The 23597-nt window shown below is 49.8% G+C and overlaps 1 protein-coding gene across 1 annotated transcript in view; it reads left to right on the forward strand.

Annotated features, from left to right (window-relative positions):
* LOC139242068 (SEC14-like protein 5) overlaps window positions 1-21595 on the forward strand; it is a gene marked incomplete at its 3' end in the record, with an annotated part of 67334 nt that extends 45739 nt beyond the window's left edge. The window contains exons 6-14 of the mRNA XM_070870213.1: window positions 1354-1588; window positions 3306-3418; window positions 9584-9773; window positions 10913-11001; window positions 16518-16588; window positions 18534-18705; window positions 20116-20250; window positions 20567-20704; window positions 21347-21595. Coding sequence (XP_070726314.1) covers window positions 1354-1588; window positions 3306-3418; window positions 9584-9773; window positions 10913-11001; window positions 16518-16588; window positions 18534-18705; window positions 20116-20250; window positions 20567-20704; window positions 21347-21595 — 1392 coding nt within the window. The remainder of the gene's footprint in view (window positions 1-1353; window positions 1589-3305; window positions 3419-9583; window positions 9774-10912; window positions 11002-16517; window positions 16589-18533; window positions 18706-20115; window positions 20251-20566; window positions 20705-21346) is intronic.
* Between the last annotated feature and the right edge of the window lie 2002 nt (window positions 21596-23597).

Raw genomic sequence — 23597 nt, forward strand, 5'->3', positions numbered from 1 at the left:
CCGTCCAGCTCGTTGGCTACAAAGTATTGGTCTAGCCGTTTGACATAGGCTTTCCAGTCCTCACCCTCCGAGAACTTCTCCAGGATGCCCACAGTTTGCTGCATCTTTGCGTTGGATTTGTATTCTTGTCGCCAGTTATTGTGTTCCTAACACAGATGAGACTGCACACAGGGAGGTTAAAGTAACAGTGACCTCAGTCTTTAATAAGACACTCTAGAGTGAGGAACAGGCCTTAGGGGCCAGCTTATATACAGTGCTCCCAAGGGATGCTGGGATCCTTTGGGACTTCAGGGTAGAGCTCCCTGGTGGCGGAACATGGGAGTGCATGCTTTACAGATACACAACAAAGTGCATATCCAAGTACTTTTTAAATGTGGTGAGGGTTTCTGCCTCTACCAACTTTTCAGGCAGCGAGTTCCAGACCCACACAATCCTCTGCGTGATGAAATTTTCCCTCAAATCCCCATCTTCTAAGTGGCACAGTCTCAGGATAAGGGGGCGGCCATTTAAGACAGAGATGAGGAAGAATGTTTGGAATTCTCTGCCCCAGAGGGCTGTGGATGCTGAGTCTCTGAATATATTCAAGGCTGAGATTGATAGATTTTGGAGTCTAGATGAATCAAGGGATATGGAGATCGGGCGGGAAAGTGGAGTTGAGGTCGATGATCAGTATTATTGAATGGCGGAGCAGGCTCAAGGGGCCATAGGGCCTACTCCTGCTCCTATTTCTTACGTTCTTATGTTCTTAATTAATTTTTTGAAGTGTCATCACTGTTATATTTTTTCCTCATGCCCACATGAAGCACCTTGGAATTTTCTTTTGCAATAAAGACGCTTATATAAATAAAAGTTGTTGTAACACAGGCAAACGTGGCATCCAGTTTGGGCATAGCAAGATCCCACAGGCAGCAAATGGATGGATTAGTGGTGTTGCATGGGGGATAAAAGTTATCCAGGACACCAGGGAGAACTCCCCTGTTCTTTTTAGAAATAGTGGCCGTGGGATCCCTTGTGTCCACCTGAGAGGGCAAGCGGGGGCCTTGGTTTAACATCTCATTCGAAAGACAGTGAAGCACTCTCTCAGTACTGCACTGGAGAGTCAGCTTCGATTATGAGCTTAAACCCTGGAGAGGGAACTGAACCCATGACCTTCTGTCTCAAAAGGAAGGGTGCTACCCACTGAGCCAAGCTGACAAATTAGCTGTTGGTAAATTAGTGAACCACTATTCAGAAAATACTTCCTCGTAGAGCGGTGGTGAGTGGGAATATTGTTCAAAGTGCCTCAATGCTGCTGGTCTAATTCTTAATGAAATGAAAGATGCTGTATTTGTAACTGATGCCGTTATTTTTCAGGGTAAAGAAGTTATCGAATACTACCTGAACGAGCTGAGTGCACAGGGTATCCGACACATTCCCCGTTGGGCTCCTCCTGTCTCCACGGCACAAATGGTGCCAGAGTCCAGACGACTGGCACTAGCGCCATTGCCAGATATCAGGATAGAGCCAGTGGAGGCCCTGGCACACAGCAGCACCAAAGAACCATTGACCAGCCTGTGTGGGCAGGAAACACTGGCCACAGCAGCAGATGGTAAGTGCCTGCACACATCAAGTGTGACTCTTTCTCTTCCCAGACGGGTGTTTTTTATAATATCTTCTTCTTCTTAGGCAGTCCCCTGGAGTCGAGGATGACTTGCTTCCATGTTAAATTGAGTTCTAAGGTGACTGATGAGTCCAATGCGGGATCTCCAGTCTCTGTCACAGATGGGGGCAGACGGTGGTTGGAGGGACGGGTGGGTGGGGTACTTGGTTAGCCGTACGCTCCTTCTGCTGTTTGCGGTTGGCTTCCGCGTGCTCCTGGCGAAGAGACTCAAGGTGTTCGGCACCTTCTCGGATGCTTCTCCTCCACTTTGAGTGGTCTAGAGCCAGGGATTCCCAAGAGTCGGTGGGGATGTTACATTTTTTCAAAGAGGCTTTGAGGGTGTCCTTGAAGCATTTTCTCGGCCTTCCTGGGGCTCACCTGCCGTGACGAAGCTGGGAGTAGAGTGCTTGTCTCGGGAGTCTAGTATCAGACATGTGGACAATGTGGCCCGTCCATCGGAGCTGATCGAGCGTGGTCAATGCTTCGCTGCTGGGGATGTTGGCCTGAGAGAGAACACTGATGTTGGTGCGTCTATCCTGCCAATGAATTTGCAGGATTTTGTGGAGGCAGCGTTGGTGGTACTGCTCCAGTGCTTTTAGGTGCCTACTGTACATGAGTAATGCTAAGTTTAGTGCTGATGGAGAGCCACAGGGTTGATCCCCAGCATCAGAGGAGAGTGGGGTAAACTTGGTCTTTGCAGCTTTGAAAGGAGTCAATGGATATGTGATCGATTGGAGATATATAAATCCGTTAATGGTGTGGCAAAGGTTGGTCACTAACTCTTGCCTACGGGGGGGGGGAGATTAACCGTGGGGTTTGCACTGAGGTGGCAGGGAGGTACACAGACAGCGTGTCCCTGTGTTTCAGTGCGCCATCGTTCCTTAAAGGCATCAGTAAACCAGAACACCAGCTTGATCTGAATTACATGGTATGCGTCCAAATTAAACAACTTCATAGAATCATACAGTACAGTACAGGCCCATCGTGTGCCAGCTTTTGAAAGAGCTATCCAATTAGTCCTACTCACCTACTTGTTCCTAAAGTTTAGAAACTTGCTTCCATTTACTGAAATGCTCCAAGGTGTTTTACAGTGGGACATAAGGACATAAGAATTAGGAGCAGGAGTAGGCCATTCGGCCCCTCAAGCCTGTTCCACCATTCAATGAGATCATAGCTGATCTTCTACCTCAACTCCACTTTCCTGCACTATCCCCATATCCCTTGATTCCCTTCATATCAAAAAATCGATCAATATCTGTCTTGAATATACTCAAAGACTGAGCCTCCACAGCCCTCTGGGGTAGAGAATTCCAAAGATTCACCACCCTCTGAGTGAAGAAGTTTCTCCTCAACTCAGTCCTAAACGGCTGACCCCTTATTCTGGGACCAGCAGGCACAGCAGAAAGTAGGAGAGAAGTCCGGTGAAATGACCAAAGGCTAGGTCAAAAAGGTAAAGTACCCAAAGTGGCCCAATTAGCTCTGAGCCTCGTCTCTCAGCTGTCCCCACTGCTTCCTAGTTGGGCTTTTTTATGCCATTTAAAAGGAATGGAAAGATGAGACACGAGAGCTTTGTTGTGCATAGATCTCAATCAGTGGCATTGACTAAACGATTGCGTTCTTCAATTAAAACAACAGCCAACATTGGGTTTATCTGTATGTCTTTCAGCTGACAAGCTGGATGCTGATTACATCGAGCGGTACCTGGGGCAACTGAGTCCGATGCAAGAGAGTTGCCTGATCCAGCTTCGACAGTGGCTCCAAGAAACACACAAGGGCAAGGTATGTGATGGGCAGGATGGGGTATGTGAGGGGTAGGGTATGTGAGGGGCAGGGTACGTGAGGGACAGGGCAAGGTATGTGAGGAGCAGGGTATGTGAGGGGCAGGGTACGTGAGGGACAGGGTACGTGAGGGACAGGGCAAGGTATGTGAGGAGCAGGGTACATGAGGGCAGGGTACGTGAGGGACAGGGTACGTGAGGGACAGGGCAAGGTATGTGAGGAGCAGGGTATGTGAGGGGCAGGGTACGTGAGGGACAGGGTACGTGAGGGACAGGGCAAGGTATGTGAGGAGCAGGGTATGTGAGGGGCAGGGTACGTGAGGGACAGGGTACGTGAGGGACAGGGCAAGGTATGTGAGGAGCAGGGTATGTGAGGGGCAGGGTACGTGAGGGACAGGGTATGTGAGGAGCAGGGTATGTGAGGGGCAGGGTACGTGAGGGACAGGGTACGTGAGGGACAGGGCAAGGTATGTGAGGAGCAGGGTATGTGAGGGGCAGGGTACGTGAGGGACAGGGTACGTGAGGGACAGGGCAAGGTATGTGAGGAGCAGGGTACATGAGGGCAGGGTACGTGAGGGACAGGGTACGTGAGGGACAGGGCAGGGTATGTGAGGAGCAGGGTACATGAGGGCAGGGTACGTGAGGGACAGGGCAGGGTATGTGAGGAGCAGGGTACATGAGGGCAGGGTACGTGAGGGACAGGGCAGGGTATATGAGGAGCAGGGTACATGAGGGTAGGGTACGTGAGGGGCAGGGTGAGGGTATGTGAGGAGCAGGGTACATGAGGGCAGGGTATGTGAGGGGCAGGGTGAGGATGAAACTATGTATGGTCAACACAAGTCAATCCAATCAAACAAGTCAAACATGTGTTAAAGAGCGAACAAAGCCGATTCCCTTTAGGCTTGGGATCTTGCATACACGCAGGCGGGTACGGCAGTCCAAAGGTGACCTCACTAATGAGTTAAAATAATCTGTGTGGACAGATGCTTACATGACCTGAACATCATCCTAATCTATGATTATCATTATTGATAACCGCATCCCATTGCTGAGACATTCCAGCGAGTTATCAATCATCACCCTCCAATTCTTTTCCTTTTCCATCTTTGACAGAAGAGTCCCGAGCATTGTGTACATGTGGTTGCACCTTCGTGCTCCATTGTGGATCAGCTCATGTTTATCACAGTAAACTCCACCCCATTCCATGGCCTTCCATTTAACTGGTCCAGCTCTCTTATGTTCATCACCTAAGCACATATCTTGGTGTCATCAGTAGACTTTACAATCTCACTACAAGACAAAACACCATCCATATTATTTGTGAGAAGAGCAAACTGCAGGAAATGCAGAACAGAGCCAAGCAGATTCCACCAGTGTTGTTTCCTGGCAGAATCGTGCCCATTTATCTGTACTTTCTGCTTTCTCAGACAGACTAGGTGCTGGGTCTCCAGGGTATCGAGTGCACGGTTCCAATGGGTACACCCTTCATATGGTCCATTACCTCATTGACTTTTGTTGGATCTTGCGGTGCGCATATTGGCTGCTGCCCTTCCTACGTTACAACAGAGTCTACACTTCAAAAGTACTTTGTTGACAGCGAATCGCTTTGGGACATCCTAAGGACATGATGCTATATAAATGCACAACAAGTAAACGGATAGAATGGGTCCGGGATATCTCGCACACTGGGATAGAATGTGTCTGGGATATCTCTCACACTGGGATACAATGTGTCCGGGATATCTCTCACACTGGGATAGAATATGTCTGGGATATCTCTCACACTGGGATACAATGGGTCCGGGATATCTCACACACTGGGATAGAATGGGTCCGGGACATCTCTCACACTGGGATAGAATGTGTCCGGGATATCTCTCACACTGGGATAGAATGGGTCCGGGATATCTCTCACACTGGGATAGAATGGGTCCGGGATATCTCACACACTGGGATAGAATGTGTCCGGGATATCTCACACTGGGATAGAATGTATCCGGGATATCTCTCACACTGTGATAGAATGGGTCCGGGATATCTCTCACTGGGATAGAATGTGTTCGGGATATCTCACACTGGGATAGAATGTGTCCGGGATATCTCACACTAGGATAGAATGTGTCTGGGATATCTCACACTGGGATAGAATATGTCCGGCATATCTCACACTGGGATAGAATGGGTCCGGGATATCTCACACACGATAGAATGGGTCCGGGATATCTCACACTGGGATAGAATGGGTTCGGGATATCTCACACACGGATAGAATGGGTCCGGGATATCTCTCACACGGATAGCATGTCTCCGGAATATCTCACACACTGGGATAGAATGTGTCCGGGCTATCTCTCACACTGGGATAGAATGGGTCCGGGATATCTCTCACACGGATAGAATGTCTCCAGAATATCTCACACACTGGGATAGAATGTGTCCGGGCTATCTCTCACACTGGGATAGAATGGGTCCGGGATATCTCTCACACGGATAGAATGTCTCCAGAATATCTCACACACTGGGATAGAATGTGTCCGGGCTATCTCTCACACTGGGATAGAATGGGTCCGGGATATCTCACACACGGATAGAATGTGTCCGGGCTATCTCTCACACTGGGATAAAATGTGTCCGGGATATCTCACACATGGATAGAATGGGTCCGGGATATCTCTCACACGGATAGAATGTCTCCGGAATACCTCACACACTGGGATAGAATGGGTCCGGGATATCTCACACACACTGGGATAGAATGGGTCCGGGATATCTCACACTGGGATAGAATGGGTCCGGGATATCTCACACACACTGGGATAGAATGGGTCCGGGATATCTCTCACACTGGGATAGAATGGGTCCGGGATATCTCACACACACTGGGATAGAATGGGTCCGGGATATCTCTCACACTGGGATAGAATGTGTCCGGAATATCTCACACACTGGGATAGAATGAGTCTGGGATATCTCACACTGGGATAGAATGGGTCCGGGATATCTCACACACGGATAGAATGGGTCCGGGATATCTCTCACACTGGGATAAAATGTGTCCGGAATATCTCACACACACTGGGATAGAACGGGTCTGAGATATCTCACACACTAGGATAGAATGGGTCCGGGATATCTCACACACTGGGATAGAATGGGTCCGGGATATCTCTCACACTGGGATAGAATGGTCCGGGATATCTCACACACTGGGATAGAATGGGTCCGGGATATCTCACACACACACGATAGAATGGGTCCGAGATATCTGGGATATTTGTTGCATGGATTTGATGGTTCTTAGGTCTCTAGGATACCTCACGCATGGATATGTCGTGCATGGATGTCATAAATCGTGGATCTTTTGAATATTATTTGCTTGATAGAATAGGTCCTGGATATTTAGCATGAGAATTAAATGTGTGGATCCAGGATATGTAACACACGGATAGATTGGGACTGGATATCTCGTGTAATGATGAAATCGGCCCAGGACATGTACGTGTTGGTAGGATGGGTCTGGATAGCTAATATGGATAGAATGGATACAGGAACACTAGGATATCTTGTGCATAGACAGAATGGATCCTGAATCGCTTGGTTGACTGGGTAGTGGTTTCCAATGGTTGGTCCCTGATCCTCCATAGAAGTGCAACCAAGATCTATGAACTGCAGGACCAACATATCAGTCAAAGTGATCACTGTGCAGGTGATAGCAAGGTCCTCGCCGAGCCTGGTGAAGGAGCTTTTAGTCGTAGGGAGGTTTACCCACCTCGGGGTCCTTCATCGGGTGAAAATGATCACTGCGTTTTGAGGTTGATGGAAAAAACACTCCTAAGGAATGGTTGGGCTCCTCATCAGGTTCCTGAATATTGGGAATAGACGCATTCTCTCCAGCAAATGACTCCTGCATCATTGCAAACCTTTCCAGTGATTTACCTGATTCATGCCCAGGAGAAACATCCTACTGCCAGAGGTGTTTGACATGAGTCCACCAATGGAGTGTGTCTCTGGACTGCTGTATTAAGATTGAGGATTTAGTTTTCAATGCCATTGCCATGTGTGAATTCGATGTATCTCAATCCAAGTGCTGCCCCTCAGTCATGTCTTTCTCTGTGCTCTTTATAGTCTGAGGCAGGTGATTGGAAGCCAGAAAAGGTAACGTTTGCCTGTGTGCGTGAGTGTGCTGCATGTTAGCGTGAATTAGAGTTTAAGCATTGCCCAGTAGGACTAGTGTGTGATATCAGGAAGACGGGTTCAAATACAACTCTCGCTGTGTCCTTCAGTCAATGCCTATCTGAAGTGCTTCCTTTAACTTGTAACAAGGGTAGCCATATTTCTTGAGCTGAATTGTCATAATGAGTTTGTCTCACTGCCTTATTGGATAAAAGTTAACAATTTGGATAGACATCTTTAGTGTTTAACAGTCTCTCATTTATCTTTGTGTCTCATTTATTGGTCATCAGCAGGGCATTTATTTGAACCCCTTCCCAAGGATGGCCACACCACTGCTTTTAAAACACACATCCACTCACGAACATTTGCACAGCACTCACAATCCTTACACATGCACACATGCAAACTCACCCTCACATATAAGTACATGTAATTTCTTCATCCAGAGGGTGGTGGAGGTCTGGAACTCACTGCCTGAAAGGGTGGTAGAGGCAGAAACCCTCACCACATTTAAAAAGTACTTGGATGTGCACTTGAAGTGCCGTAACCTACAGGGCTACGGACCAAGAGCTGGAAAGTGGAATTAGGCTGGATAGCTCTTTGTTGGCCGGCGCGGACACGATGGGCTGAAATGGTCTCCTTCTGTGCTGTAAATTTCTATGATTTTATGCACCCATTAATTCCAACATACATATACATTGAGAGGAGCATATACATGTGTGCGAGTTAGAGTGATCTGCATGTGTTTGCTGTGTTGATGAAGTAATCCGTTCCCTTGAACATGACAGGAATCTCGGTGGGCTGGACAAGCAGCTTCTGAACTAATGCAAAACAAATCAGGAGGGAATTGAGACTTGTCAGCCTCCATAGTTTTGCCTCAGGTAACGAGAGAATCGCTGAGTTTGAAACCAACGGCACTTTGCAGGACAGGCCCGAATTCAAGTGTGTTGTACACTTGAAGCACAGTCTCCAACGGTTTGGTAACACATATCCCGCACAGTTAGGTTTCCTACATGAGGAACCCAAAGTTTTAATGGAAGTATGACTTGGCTGGACCGACAGGTCTCCCTCATCTGTACTAGTGATCTCCGCATATCCGCCTAACTAAGACCGCCTATTTCCACCTCCGTAACATTGCCCGTCTTCACCCTTGTCTCAGCTCATCCGCTGCTGAAGCCCTCATCCATGCCTTTGTTACCTCTAGACTTGACTATTCTGGCTGACCTCCCACATTCTACCTTACATAAACTAGAGGTGATCCAAAACTCGGCTGCCCATGTCCTAACTCGCACCAAGTCCCGTTCATCCAGCATCCCTGTGCTCGCTGACCTAGATTGGCTTCTGGTTAAGCAACACCTCGATTTCAAAATTCTTATCCTTATTTTCAAATCCCTCCATGGCCTTTCCCCTCCCTATCTCTGTAATCTCCTCCAGCCCCACAACACCCCCCCCCCCGAGATGTCTGCACTCCTCTAATTCTGCCCTCCTGAGTATCCCTGATTATAATCGCTCAACTATCAGTGGCCGTGCCTTCTGTTGCCTAGGTCTCAAGCTCTGGAACTCCCTCCCTAAACCTCGCCACCTCTCTACCTCACTTTCCTCCCTCAAGACGCTCCTTAAAACCTACCTCTTTGCGCTAATTTCTACTTATGCGGCTCGGTGTCAAATTTTTATCACATAATACTCCTGTGAAGTGCCTTGGGATGTTTCACTACATTAAAGGCGCTATATAAATACAGGTTGTTGTTGGTGGAAGGGCAGTACTAGTATTAGACTGTGTGCTGGTGTAAATACAGTAGTACTGTTCAGTGAGCGCTGGTGTAAATGCATTGCTTGTCTACACCTGAGATTACGGTGTAAATGGAGTGCTGGTGTGTGGCTGTGTGTACTGGAGTAAGTTGTGTTGCTGTGCGAGCCCCAGGCACTGGTATAACTGCTGTGTGTGTGCGTGTGAAAGCAGTGTTTAAAGGAATGTCACTGTTGTGTTTTGCAGATTCCCAAAGATGAACACATTTTACGTTTCCTGCGGGCCCGGGATTTTAATATTGACAAGGCGCGAGAGATCATGTGTCAGTCACTCACCTGGCGCAAACAATACCAGGTGGACTATATCCTCGAGGTGTGGAGACCCCCACAGGTGCTGGTCGAGTACTATACAGGAGGCTGGCATTATCACGACCGAGGTAATCCTTCCGCTTAATTACTCAGCTCAGTGGGACCGTTTTCACCTCTGAGTCAGAAGGTGCAGGGTTTGAACCCCACTCAGACAGTCCCGGGGAGACAATCCTGGGGGAGACAGGGGCTCCAGACAATCCCGGGGGAGACCAGAGTTCCAGACAGTCCTGGGGGAGACAGGGGCTCCAGACAGTCCTGGGGGAGACAAGAGCTCCAGACAATCCTGGGGGAGACAGGGGCTCCAGACAATCCTGGGGGAGACAGGGGCTCCAGACAATCCTGGGGAGAGGGGAGCGGAGTTCCAGACAGTTCCGGGGAGACAGGGGCTCCAGACAGTCCTGGGGGAGACCAGAGTTCCAGACAGTCCCGGGGAGACAAGAGCTCCAGACAATCCTGGGGGAGACAAGGGCTCCAGACAATCCTGGGGGAGACAAGAGCTCCAGACAGTCCAGGGGGAGACAAGAGCTCCAGACAGTCCCGGGGAGACAGGGGCTCCAGATAGTCCCGGGGAGACCAGAGTTCCAGACAGTCCCGGGGAGACAGGGGCTCCAGACAGTCCTGGGGGAGACAGGGGCTCCAGACAGTCCCGGGGAGACCAGAGTTCCAGACAGTCCCGGGGAGACAGGGGCTCCAGACAGTGCTGGGGGAGACAGGGGCTCCAGACAGTCCTGGGGAGACAGGGGCTCCAGACAATCCCCGGGGAGACCAGAGTTCCAGACAGTCCCCGGGGAGACTGGAGTTGCAGACAGTCCCTGCCTCTCTCTGAAGCTGTTACGGGGTTGGTGTAGCACACAAGTCTCCTGATCTATCCCTGAGGATCCCATATTACCTGAACTGGCCCACAGCTCCCAGTGTGGGTTTGCACACACTGTGTGCAATGCGTTTCAATGAAAGGTGCAGCTCTCGTGATATGAAAGTGTAAGGACAGGAGTAGACCAGTACGGTCCGTCACACCTGTCCCATCGCAGTATGGTGCACCCGTGCAGCCTCACTCCCTCCTCCCTTACCGGTCAAGCAAACTCCTGGAAGTGGCAAAATAGGGGGGAAATCCCACAGACCAATGTAGGAAAAAGCCCATGGCAATTCCTCTCCGACCCCCACAACTTTGAACAAAAATATTGATTTTCCCTCTCTCTCCTTGACCAAGATGGCCGGCCACTGTACATCCTGCGCCTGGGACAGATGGACACTAAGGGGCTGCTGAAAGCTCTGGGGGAGGAGGCAATTCTACGACACGTGAGTAAACCTGACAGACAGTGAGTGATACTCAGCCCCGAGTGTAATGTATGCTTCATCATCATCATCATGGGCAGCCCCTCGAAGCGAGGATGACTTGCTTCCACACCAAAAAGGGATGAGTTCACAGGTGTTTCAATGAAGGACCTAATATTCCAGATCCAGAACTAAATCTTGAAGGGTGGAAGATGCCTGTGAGTGGATTTTTTTAACGTGTGGTGACCGTTGCACACCAGCCACCACACGGGCTTGACAGAGCTAGGTCTTGGTCCGGTGGCAAGGATTACTCAAGACGACTGGAGACCTGCTCTGCTGCACGGACCTGGTGCGCGCACATATCTCTGTGGGCTGGCTCGTGCTGCCCCATGGCCCACGCCTCTCCTGGGTCCCGACCACACCCCTCTACAATCTCTCGCCGCTCCTTCGCCTCGACCTCGCCGCTCCTGCTGTATCTGCCCACGCTCCAATCACCGACCTGGACCTTGATGACATCCCTCTTCGCTGCCGTTGCCCTCCTGCACCAGCTTGCGCTGTACCTTGCTGTGGTACGGTGCCACGCTGTCCATGGTCGCCGCTCCTTTTATGGCCCCGACCTGTCGCTGATGGTTTCTCACAGGTCGAGGCCTCCACGTTGTAATGTATGCACCTGTGAGTTTGCTCACATGTTTGTAGAACTGTTGAGTTGTGAATGGCTTAGCCAGTCATAGAAACATAGAAAATAGGTGCAGGAGTAGGCCATTCGGCCCTTCGAGCCTGCACCACCATTCAATATGATCATGGCTGATCATACAACTTCAATACCCCATTCCTGCTTTCTCTTCATACCCCTTGATCCCTTTAGCCGTAAGGGCCACATCTAATTCCATTTTGAACATATCTAACAAACTGGCCTCAACAACTTTCTGCGGAAGAGAATTCCACAAGTTAACAACTCTCTGAGTGAAGAAGTTCTCCTCATCTCGGTCCTAAATGGCTTACCCCTTATCCTTAGACTGTGACCCCTGGTTCTGGACTTCCTCAACATCGGGAACATTCTTCCTGCATCTAACCTGTTCAATTCCGTCAGAATTTTAAATATTTCCACGAGATCCCCTATCATTCTTCTAAATTCCAGTGAATATAAGCCTAGTCGATCCAGTCTTTCTTCATATGTCAGTCCTGCCATCCCTGGAATCAGTCTGGTGAACCTTTGCTGCACTCCCTCAATAGCAAGAATGTCCTTCCTCACATTAGGAGACCAAACTGTATACAATATTCAAGGTGTGGCCTCACCAAGGCTCTGTACAACTGCAGTAAGACCTCCCTGCTCCTATACTCAAATCCTCTCGCTATGAAGGCCAACATGCCATTTGTCTTCTTCACCGCCTGCTGTACCTGCATGCCAACTTTCAATGACTGATGTATAATGACACCCAGCTCTCGTTGCACCTCCCTTTTTCCTAATCTGTCACCATTCAGATAATATTCTGTCTTCCTGTTTTTGCCACCAAAGTGGATAACCTCACATTTATCTACATTATACTGCATCTGCCATGCATTTGCCCACTCACCTAACCTGTTCAAGTCACCCTGCAGCCTCTAAGCATCCTCCTCACAGCTCACACTGCCACCCAGCTTAGTGTCATCTGCAAACTTGGAGATATTACATTCAATTCCTTCGTCTAAATCATTAATGTATATTGTAAATAGCTGGGGTCCCAGCACTGAACCTTGCGGTACCCCACTTGTCATTGCCTGCCTTTCTGAAAAGGACCTGTTTATTCCTACTCTTTGCTTCCTGTCTGCTAACCAGTTCTCTAACCACGTCAATTCATTACCCCCAATACCATGTGCTTTAATTTTGCACACTAATCTCTTGTTTGGGACCTTGTCAAAAGCCTTTTAAAAGTCTAAATACACCACATCCACTGGCTCCCCCTTGTCCACTCTACTAGTTACATCCTCAAAAAATTCTAGAAGATTTGGCAAGCATGATTTCCCTTTCATAAATCCATGCTGACTTGGACCGATCCTGTCACTGCTTTCCAAATGCTCTGCTATTACATCTTTAATAATTGATTCCAACATTTTCCCCACCCGGTAACCGATGTCAGGCTGACCAGTCTATAATTCCCTGTTTTCTCTCTCCCTCCTTTTTTTAAAAAGTGGTGTTACTTTAGCTACCCTCCAATCCATAGGAACTGATCCAGAGTCTATAGAATATTGGAAAATGATCACCATTGCATCCACTATTTTTAGGGCCACTTCCTTAAGTACTCTGGGATGCAGACTATCAGGCCCTGGGGATTTATTGGCCTTCAATCCCATCAATTTCCCTAACACAATTTCCTGACTAATAAGGATTTCCTTCAGTTCCTCCTTTTCGCTCGACCCTCGGTCCCCTAGTATTTCCGGAAGGTTATTTGTGACTTCCTTCGTGAAGACAGAACCAAAGTATTTGTTCAATTGGTCTGCCATTTCTTTGTGCCCCATCATAAATTCACCTGATTCTGACTGCAAGTGACCTACATTTGATGTTCACAAGACTCAATAAAACTCCAGCCAGTTGGGTTCAGGGGATCCATGAAGAGGCAGGTGGTTGTGAGCCTGGTGGATGAACTGGTAATGTGTGGTGTGATTGTTAAAACTTTGCTAATAAACCAACTAGTTCTTAATAGCAATGTGTTGCTATGAATTCTTAAGCAAAGAACCCATCAAGCAAATGCATTACACTGAGTGCTTGATAATCCTCCCCAGGAACAGGAGGAGGCCATTCAGCCCTCGAGTCTGTTCCACCATTCAATGAGATCATGGCTGGATCTGTATCTTAAATCAATTTACCTGCCTTGGTTTCATGACCCTTGGGAAAATGTTGGAGTTCATTATTAAAGAAGCAGTAGCTTATGGAAAAGCATAATTCGGTCAGGCAGAGTCAGAATGGATTTATGAAGTCAAGTTTGACAAATGTTCTGGAATTCTTTGAGGATGTAACGAACGGGGTGGATAAAGGGGAACCAGTGGAAGTAGTGTATTTGGACTTCCAGAAGGCATTTTACAAGGTGCCACATAAAAGGTTACTGCACAAGATAAAAGTTCATGGGCTTGGGGGTAATATTTTAGCATGGCTAGAGGATTGGCTAACTAACAGAAAACAGAGAGTCGGGATAAATGGTTCATTCTCGGATTGGCAATCAGTAACTAGTGGGGTGCCGCAGGGATCAGTGTTGGGACCCCAACTATTTACAATCTATATTAACGACTTGGAAGAAGGGACCGAGTGTAACGTAGCCAAGTTTGCTGACTATACAAAGATGGGAGGAAAAGCAATGTGTGAGGAGAACACAAAAACGCTGCAAAAGGACATAGACAGGCTAAGTGAGTGGGCAAAAATTTGGCAGATGGAGTATAATGTTGGAAAGTGTGAGGTCATGCACTTTGGCAGAAAAAAATCAAAGAGCAAGTTATTATTTAAATGGAGAAAGATTGCAAAGTGCTGCAGTACAGCGGGACCTGGGGATCCTTGTACATGAAACACAAAAGGTTAGTTAGTATGCAGTTACAGCAAGTGATCAGGAAGGCCAATGGAATCTTGGCCTTTATTGCTAAGGGGATGGAGTATAAAAGCAGGGAAGTCTTGTTACAGTTGTGCAGAGTATTGGTGAGGCCACACCTGGAATACTGTGCGCAGTTTTGGTTTCCATATTTACGAAGGGATATACTTGCTTTGGAGGCAGTTCAGAGAAGGTTCACTAGATTGATTCCAGAGATGAGGGGGTTGACTTATGAAGAAAGGATGAATAGGTTGGGCCTCTACTCATTGGAATTCAGAAGAATGAGAGGTGATTGTATCGAAACGTGTAAGATTATGAGAGGGCTTGACAAGGTGGATGCAGAGAGGATGTTTCCACTGATGGGGGAGACTAGAACTAGAGGGCATGATCTTAGAATAAGGGGCTGCCCATTTAAAACTGAGACAAGGAGAAATTTATTTGTAAATCTGTGGAATTCGCTGCCTCAGAGAGCTGTGGAAGCTGGGTCATTGAATAAATTTAAGGCAGAGATAGACAGTTTCTTAACCAATAAGGGAATAAGTGGTTATGGGGAGGGGGCAGAGAAGTGGAGCTGAGTCCATGATCAGATCAACCATGATCTTATTAAATGGTGGAGCAGGCTCTGTCAATAAACAGTCTATGCAACCTGTCCTCATAATTTAACTTTATTTAGCCCCAGTTTCATTGCGGTGAATCATGTGCTGCACCCCTCCGAGGCCAATGGAAATCACTGACTATACACACCTTGTTTTTAAACTGAAAGTTTATGATGGGATTTGAAGTCTCATTGTCTGGATTATTGGTCTGGTGACATGACCACACCACCACCAGACCTCACTTCATGTGAAGATTGCTTTCTTTCTTTCTTCAACTAAACATTCATCTCCTCTCTGGGTTTCTGTCCAGAATTCTACATTAGTGAGCAGGATCTCTGAATGTGTCCCAGACTTGACTCCCCTGGCTGGCCTCCCATCTTCCACCCTACATAAACTTGAGCTCATCCAAAACTCGGCAGCCCGTGTCCTAACTCTCACCAAGTCCCGCTCACCCATCATACCCTGTGCTCGCTGACCAACATCGGCTCCCGGACCGGCAATGCCTCAAATTTAAAATTCTCATCTTTGTGTTCAAATCCTTCCGTGGCCTCACCCCTCCCTATCACTGTAACCTCCTCCAGCCCTACAACGCCCTCAGATCTTTGCGTTCCTCCAATTCGGGCCTCTAGCGCAATCCCCACTTCCACCACTCCATCATTCAGCTGCCGAGGCCCGAAGTTCTGGAATTTCCTCCCTAAAGCTCCCCGCCTCGTTACTCCTTTAAGATGCTCCTTAATACCTTCCTCTATTACCTTTATATGTCCTTATGTGGCTCGGGGTTGTAATGTATTTGCTTGATGGGTTCTTTGCTTAAGAATTCATAGCAACACATTGCTATTAAGAACCAGTTGGTTTATTAACAAAGGTTTAACAATCACACTACACATTACCAGTTCATCCACCAGGCTCACAACCACCTGCCTCATCGTGGATCCCCCGAACCCAACTGGCTGGAGTTTTATTGAGTCTTGTGAACATCATGTGACTGGTTAAGCCACTCACAACTCAACAGCTCTACCAACCTGTGAGCATTCTCACGGGTACACACATTACAGGTGTCAAGTTTTGCTTGATAATGCACTTGTGAAGTTAAAGGCGCTGTATAAATACAAGTTGTTGTTGTTGTTTATGGAGGAGAGGAGGGTGATTAAGGGTCACCTTGTGGTCAGTGTGTGAATGATGGTTAATTGTGGCTTCACCTCCTCTGACACCCGTGGCCAGAGAAACATGTAGCGTAAGATTATTTTTTTAGTGTCGTGGCGCAGATCAGTGAGAATGGACGAGACTCACCAAACTGCAGCTCTGGTCAGAACGGGCCCGAAACCTGAGCATGCGCCCTGATAATGTGCAGCCACCAACCCTTTGCTGACAGCTCTCCCTCTCTTTCCAGGTTCTGTCAATCAACGAGGACGGGCAGAAGAGATGTGAAGAGAACACCAAAGTATTCGGCCGCCCAATCACGTCAGTGAAGTATTGTACACCTCCCACTATCCACTGCCTCTCTCTGTACACCTCTCACTACCCACTGCCTCTCTGTACACTCCCACTCCCTCTCTCTGTACACTCCCACTGCCTCTCTCTATACACTCCCACTGCCTCTCTGTACACTCCCACTCCCTCTCTCTGTACACTCCCACTGCCTCTCTGTACACTCCCACTCCCTCTCTCTGTACACTCCCACTGCCTCTCTCTGTACACTCCCACTCCCTCTCTCTGTACACTCCCACTCCCTCTCTCTGTACACTCCCACTCCCTCTCTCTGTACACTCCCACTCCCTCTCTTTGTACACTCCCACTCCCTCTCTCTGTACACTCCCACTCCCTCTCTCTGTACACTCCCACTGCCTCTCTCTGTACACTCCCACTGCCTCTCTCTATACACTCCCACTGCCTCTCTCTGTACACTCCCACTCCCTCTCTCTGTACACTCCCACTGCCTCTCTCTGTACACTCCCACTCCCTCTCTCTGTACACTCCCACTCCCTCTCTCTGTACACTCCCACTCCCTCTCTCTGTACACTCCCACTCCCTCTCTCTGTACACTCCCACTCCCTCTCTCTGTACACTCCCACTCCCTCTCTCTGTACACTCCCACTGCCTCTCTCTGTACACTCCCACTGCCTCTCTCTGTACACTCCCACTGCCTCTCTCTATACACTCCCACTGCCTCTCTCTGTACACTCCCACTCCCTCTCTCTGTACACTCCCACTGCCTCTCTCTGTACACTCCCACTGCCTCTCTCTGTACACTCCCACTGCCTCTCTCTGTACACTCCCACTGCCTCTCTCTGTACACTCCCACTGCCTCTCTCTGTACACTCCCACTGCCTTTCTCTGTACACCTCCCACTGCCTCTCTCTGTACACCTCCCACTGCCTCTCTCTGTACAGTCCCACTGCCTCTCTCTGTACACTCCCACTGCCTCTCTCTGTACACTCCCACTGCCTCTCTCTGTACACCTCCCACTGCCTCTCTCTGTACACTCCCACTGCCTCTCTCTGTACACCTCCCACTGCCTCTCTCTGTACATTCCCACTGCCTCTCTCTGTACACCTCCCATTGCCTCTCTCTGTACACTTCCACTGCCTCGCTCTGTACACCTCCCACTACCCACTGCCTCTCTCTGTACACTCTCAATGACTCTCTCTCTACATCTCCCATTGCCCATTTCCTCTCCTCGATTCTGCACCACCACCCCCATTGCCCCTGAAAGTGCTGCCTTTTTCTGGGATACATTCCATAGGCTTTCTCACTCTCTCTCAATTACTCACACTCTTTTTTCCAAGGATACCCTATGTAGGGTTATACAGTTATGATATAAGGTTTTGAGTCAGTTATACAAGAGACCAGGAGGGGTTGCTCGGTGAGTGTAGATATAGGGGAGCCGGTGCAGCTCAATGGGAACTGATTGTGGGCACAATTCACCAAGGCTGGGTGGGAGGTTCCTCCGAGCCCTGAGGGGCTGGGGCAATGGGGGAGGGGCTGTGGCAGTGGGGGGATGGGCCGGGACAGTGAGGGGAGGGGCCATGACACTGGGGGGAGGGGCCGGGTCAGTGAGTGAAGGGGCCGGGACAGTGGAGGTGAGGGGCTGGGGCAGTGGGGGGAGGGGCCAGGACAGTGGGAGGAGGGGCCGGGGCAGTGAGGGGAGGGGCTGGGGCAGTGAGGCGAGGGGCCGGGACAGTGGGAGGAGGGGCTGGGGCAGTGAGGGGAGGAGCCGTAGCAATGGATGAGGAGCCGGGACAGCGCAGACAGAACCAGAAGCAGAGCCACGATGATCTGCACTACACCAGCAGTAATGGATAAACTCATAAACTCTTGACTTGTCACGTCAGCCTCCCAATTGCGGGTGTGCTGTTGCCCATGAGCGCAGTCTGAGTGAGTAACTGGTTTGTGATTGGATGGGCAGAGCGTGGACCTGCCTGGTTGACCTGGAAGGACTGAACATGAGGCACCTGTGGCGGCCGGGGGTGAAAGCACTGCTGAGGATCATCGAGGTGGTGGAGGCGAATTACCCGGAGACGCTGGGCAGGCTGCTGATCCTCCGGGCACCCAGGGTCTTCCCCGTGCTCTGGACCCTGGTGAGTCACAAACTGATGCTGGCTCTGTCCTTTTCCCACTTTTATCTCCCGACCCGTGCTGCCCACTCATCCCAGGACCCCTGGTACATAAGAACATAAGAAATAGGAGAAGGCGGAGTCCACTTGGCCCCTCAAGCCTGCTCTGCTATTTAATAAGATCATGGCTGATCTGATCTTGGGCTCAGCTCCACTTCCCCATAACCCTTGACTCCCTTATCGTTTAAAAATCCATCTATCTCCACCTTAAATATATTCAATGACCAGCCTCCACAGCTCTCTGGGGCAGAGATTTACAAAGATTCACAATCCTCTGAGAGAAGAAATTCCTCCTCATTCCATTTTAAATGGGTGACCCCTTATTCTGATACAATGCCCCCTAGTTCTAGATTCCCCCACGAGGGGAAACATCCTCTCTGCATCTACCCTGTCCAGTCCCCTCAGAATCTTATATGTTTCAATAAGATCACCTCTATTTCTTCTAAACTCCAATGAGTACAGGCCCAACTTGCTTAACCTTTCATCATAAGACAACCCCTTCATCTCAGTAATCAACCTCGTGAATGTTCTCTGAACTGCCTCCAATGCAAGTATATCCCTCCTTAAATAAGGAGACCAAAACTGCACGCAGTACACTCCAGGTGTGGCCTCACCAATGCGAGTACCTCCAACAACTGACCTTTCTTTAGAGCCCAGATGGTGGCAATTGGACTGTAGAAGTATCGCAGACAAAGCTTATCTTCACTTGTCGTCCACACACACCCACTGACCAACAACAGTCGCCGGGCAGGAACCGTACCCTGGGCTGCCTTTTCCCTTCCCTGGACCAGCGGCACTTTCTGAGAACAGCTAACCTCAGGGACCAAAGCCAAGACCATCTGGTCCGTACCCTTCAAGCTGCTTTTATATTGGGTTAAATTCCATGTTGGTGTCACTGGCTCCTGACACGTGGGTACGATAGTGTAGTGATTCTGTTTTACCGGACTAGTAATCCAGAGAACATGAGTTCAAATCCCACCGTGCCAGTTTGATAGTGTTGAATTCAGTTTGAAAAATCTGCCAATAAAAAGCTGGTATCAGTAAAAGTGAAGATGAAGCTGTTGGATTGTCGTAAAAACCCAACTGGTTCACTAATGTCCTTTGGGGAAGGAATCCTGCCGTCCTTACCTGGTCTGGGCCTAAATGTGACTCCAGTCCCACACCAGCGAGGTTGGCTTTTAACTGCCCTCTGAAGTGGCAAGTCGCTCAGTTGTATCAAACTTAGGGCGATAAGGGAGGGGCAATAATTGCCAGTGAGGCCCACATCCTGAGAATGAATGAAACCTGGCCTACCCTGCGCTGTGTGAGTTTGGCGGATGCCCTTGTATGAGACAGACAGCCTGACTCACCTCTCGTGTTCTTTGTGTTCTTCAGGTCAGTCCGTTCATCAACGAAAACACCCGTCAGAAATTCCTCATCTACAGTGGCAATAATTACCAGGGCACAGGGGGCCTCGTCGATTACATCGATAAAGAGGTCGTTCCGGACTTCCTGGGTGGAGACTGCCTGGTATGTGCCCGGGGACCACTGGTGTGGAGGGTCACTCAGTGCGTGGTGGGGCGGTAGGTCAGTGTGGGGGGCTGAGGGGGGTGCAGGGTGCATCAGGGCAGTGCAGTTCAAGCTGTGTAAGGGATGTTACAAAACACTCTCAGTGACAGTATTGTGGTAACCATGGAAACCTCAACAGCGGCCACCTTTCAAATAATGTCATTTGGTTCTGGGTTGGAGTAGCTGGAAAATGGGTGGGTTGAGTCCATGATAGGGAAAGGATGTGTTTATTGTGATATTTTGCCAATCATGGCCATCCCTATACTTTTGTTTACAGTGTAATATCCCAGAAGGAGGAATGGTTCCCAAATCCTTGTACCAGACGGAGGAAATGCTGGATAATGCAGATCACATCAAACTCTGGACTGAAACCATTTATCAATCAGCCAACATCTTCAAAGGAGCCCCACACGAGGTACTGACTCACCATTCGCAGTGATTCTGTCTCACAATTAACTCCACTGAATAATCAGTAACTCCACAGTTACACAGTGAATAATCCTTACCCTGCTGAATAAACAGTAACTCCACAGTTACACAGTGAATAATCCTTACCCTGCTGAATAAACAGTAACTTCACAGTTACACAGTGAATAATCCTTACCCTACTGAATAAACAGTAACTCCACAGTTACACAGTGAATAATCCTTACCCTGCTGAATACACAGTAACTTCACAGTTACACAGTGAATAATCCTTACCCTGCTGAATAAACAGTAACTTCACAGTTACACAGTGAATAATCCTTACCCTGCTGAATAAACAGTAACTCCACAGTTACACAGTGAATAATCCTTACCCTGCTGAATAAACAGTAACTCCATACAGTTACAGAGTAACTCACAACCTGGTGAATAAACAATAATTCCAGTTACATGGTGAATTATCCATAATCTGCAGAATGATTAGGAACTCTATACTTGTACAGCAAATGCCGTGAATCATTCACCCATTTCCCCCAGGTTGGTCTAACCCTGTTCACACGGGACTGTTTCTTTACCCCAGCTGTGTTCCCCCCTGGGCCTGACTTTCAATTTATTTTGCTTTGTTTGGCAGAAGGCGATTGAGATCCTGGAGGCCTCGTCCGTCATCACCTGGGACTTTGACATTCTGAAGAGTGACGTGGTGTTTAACATCTTCCATTCCAAGCGAGCACCTCAGGTCAATCGTAAGGACTCGGCCAGCCCGCTGGTTCCCCTCCCCAGCGGGAACAGCGTGCAGCTGATAGAGAGGAGCTGGGTGCTGGGGGTGGACTACAGCTCAGTAGAATCACCACTCATCTGTCGGGAGGGAGAGAGTGTCCAGGTCTGTTACCATGGCTGGACATCAGTCCTCTCGCACTTCAATAAAACCAGTGACATTGCTTTTAACAGTGTAGACTGAGAACGTCCTGAATTCTAATGTTCTGTGCTGTACCTGCCCTATCAAACACTCCCAGGTACAGCACGGATTAGATTATAGAGTAAAGCTCCCTTTACATTGTATCTAACCCCGTGCTGTACCTGCCCTGGGAGTGTTTGATGGGACAGTGTAGAGGGAGCTTTACTCTGTATCTAACCCCGTGCTGTACCTGCCCTGGGAGTGTTTGATGGGACAGTGTAGAGGGAGCTTTACCCTGAATCTAACCCATTACAGAAAATGTTCCATTCTCTGCCATTAATATCGGCCACCTAGATGAGCACAAAATTCAATGAACTTCAGTTTTATATTCCAGGCTACAGATTAAACAAAGTCCATGATTGTAACTGCTCTATAATTGGAACTATTTTCCATTATCCTCGTACAGTACCCCAGGATTTAATGAACAGAGTAATTCCACCCATGGCTCCAATTACTTTTCTCATTTCTTAAGCGTTGGATGAATTGCCGCTGATTATTTTCTCATGAATATTTAAACTCTTCAGTTTCCAAACACTGGTCACTCCAAGGAGCTCAGTTTCCCAACAGCAACAACGTGTATTTATGTAATACTTTCAAGATAGAAAATAGAGCATGACGCTTCTCTCATCCCTCCCCCTCCACCCCTCCTCCTCCTCTCCCCTCCACCCCAGTCTCTCTCCCCTCCAACTCCCCCACTCCACCCTCTCCCCTCCACCCCTCTCTCTCTCTCCCCCTCCTCCCCTCCCCCCCACCCCTCTCTCTCTCCCCCACCCCTTTCTCTCTCCCCCTCCTCCCACTCTCCCTCCCCCTCCACCCTTCTCTCCCCCTCTCCTCCCCTCCCTCCTCCCCTCTCCTCCCTCCCTCCTCCAGCCCCTCTCTCCCCTCCAGCCCCTCTCTCTCCCCCTCCATCCATCTCTCTCCCCCTCCACCCCTCTCTCTCCCGCTCCTCCCCTCTCTCTCCCCCTCTCCCCCTCTCCTCCTCTCTCTCTCCCCCTCTCTCTCCCCCTCCACCCCTCCCTCTCCCCCTCCACCCCTCTCTCACCCCCTTCACCCCCCTCTCTCTCCCCCCTCCTCCCCTCTCTCCCCTCTCTCACCCTCTCCTCCCCTCTCTCTACCCCCCTCTCTCACCTTCCTGCCCTCTCTCTCCCCCTCCTCCCCTCTCTCTCCCCCTCTCTCTCTCCCCCTCCTTCCCTCTCTCCCTCTCACTCTCTCCCCCTCCTCCCCTCTCTCTCCCCCTCCTCCCCTCTCTCTCTCCCTCCTCCCCTCTCTCTTCCCCTCCTCCCCTCTCTCTTCCCCTCCTCCCCTCTCTCTCCCCCCTCCTCTCCTCTCCTCTCTCCCCCCTCCTCTCCTCTCTCACCCCCTCCCCTCTCTCTCTCTCTCTCCCCCCCCCCCCGCTCCCCTCCTCCCCTCTCTCTCCCTCTCCTCCCCTCTCTCTCCCCCTCCTCCCCTCACTCCCCCTTCCCTTCTCCCCTCTCCCCCTCCCCCCTCCTCTCCCCCCCTCCTCCTCCCCTCTCTCCCCCCTCCCCCCTCCTCTCCCCCCTCCTCCTCCCCTCTCTCCCCCCTCCCCCCTCTCTCTCCCCCCCTCCCCCCTCTCTCGCCCCCTCCCCCCTCTCTCGCCCCCCCTCTCCTCTCCCCCCCTCCCCTCTCTCTCCCCCCTCCCCCCTCTCTCTCCCTCCCTCCCCCCTCTCTCTCCCGCCCTCCCCCCTCTCTCTCCCGCCCTCCCCCCCTCTCTCTCCCGCCCTCCCCCCTCTCTCTCCCGCCCTCCCCCCCTCTCTCTCCCCCGCCCTCCCCCCTCTCTCTCCCCCTCTCCGCTCCCCACCCCTCTCTCTCCCCCTCCTCCTTCCCTCTCTCTCTACCCCTCCACCCCTCTCTCTCCCCCTCCACACCTCTCTCTCCCCCACCACCCCCTCTCTCTCCCCATCTCCTC

This window comes from Pristiophorus japonicus, unplaced genomic scaffold (genome assembly GCF_044704955.1).
Source record: "Pristiophorus japonicus isolate sPriJap1 unplaced genomic scaffold, sPriJap1.hap1 HAP1_SCAFFOLD_1190, whole genome shotgun sequence".
In the NCBI taxonomy this organism is placed as follows: domain Eukaryota; kingdom Metazoa; phylum Chordata; class Chondrichthyes; family Pristiophoridae; genus Pristiophorus; species Pristiophorus japonicus.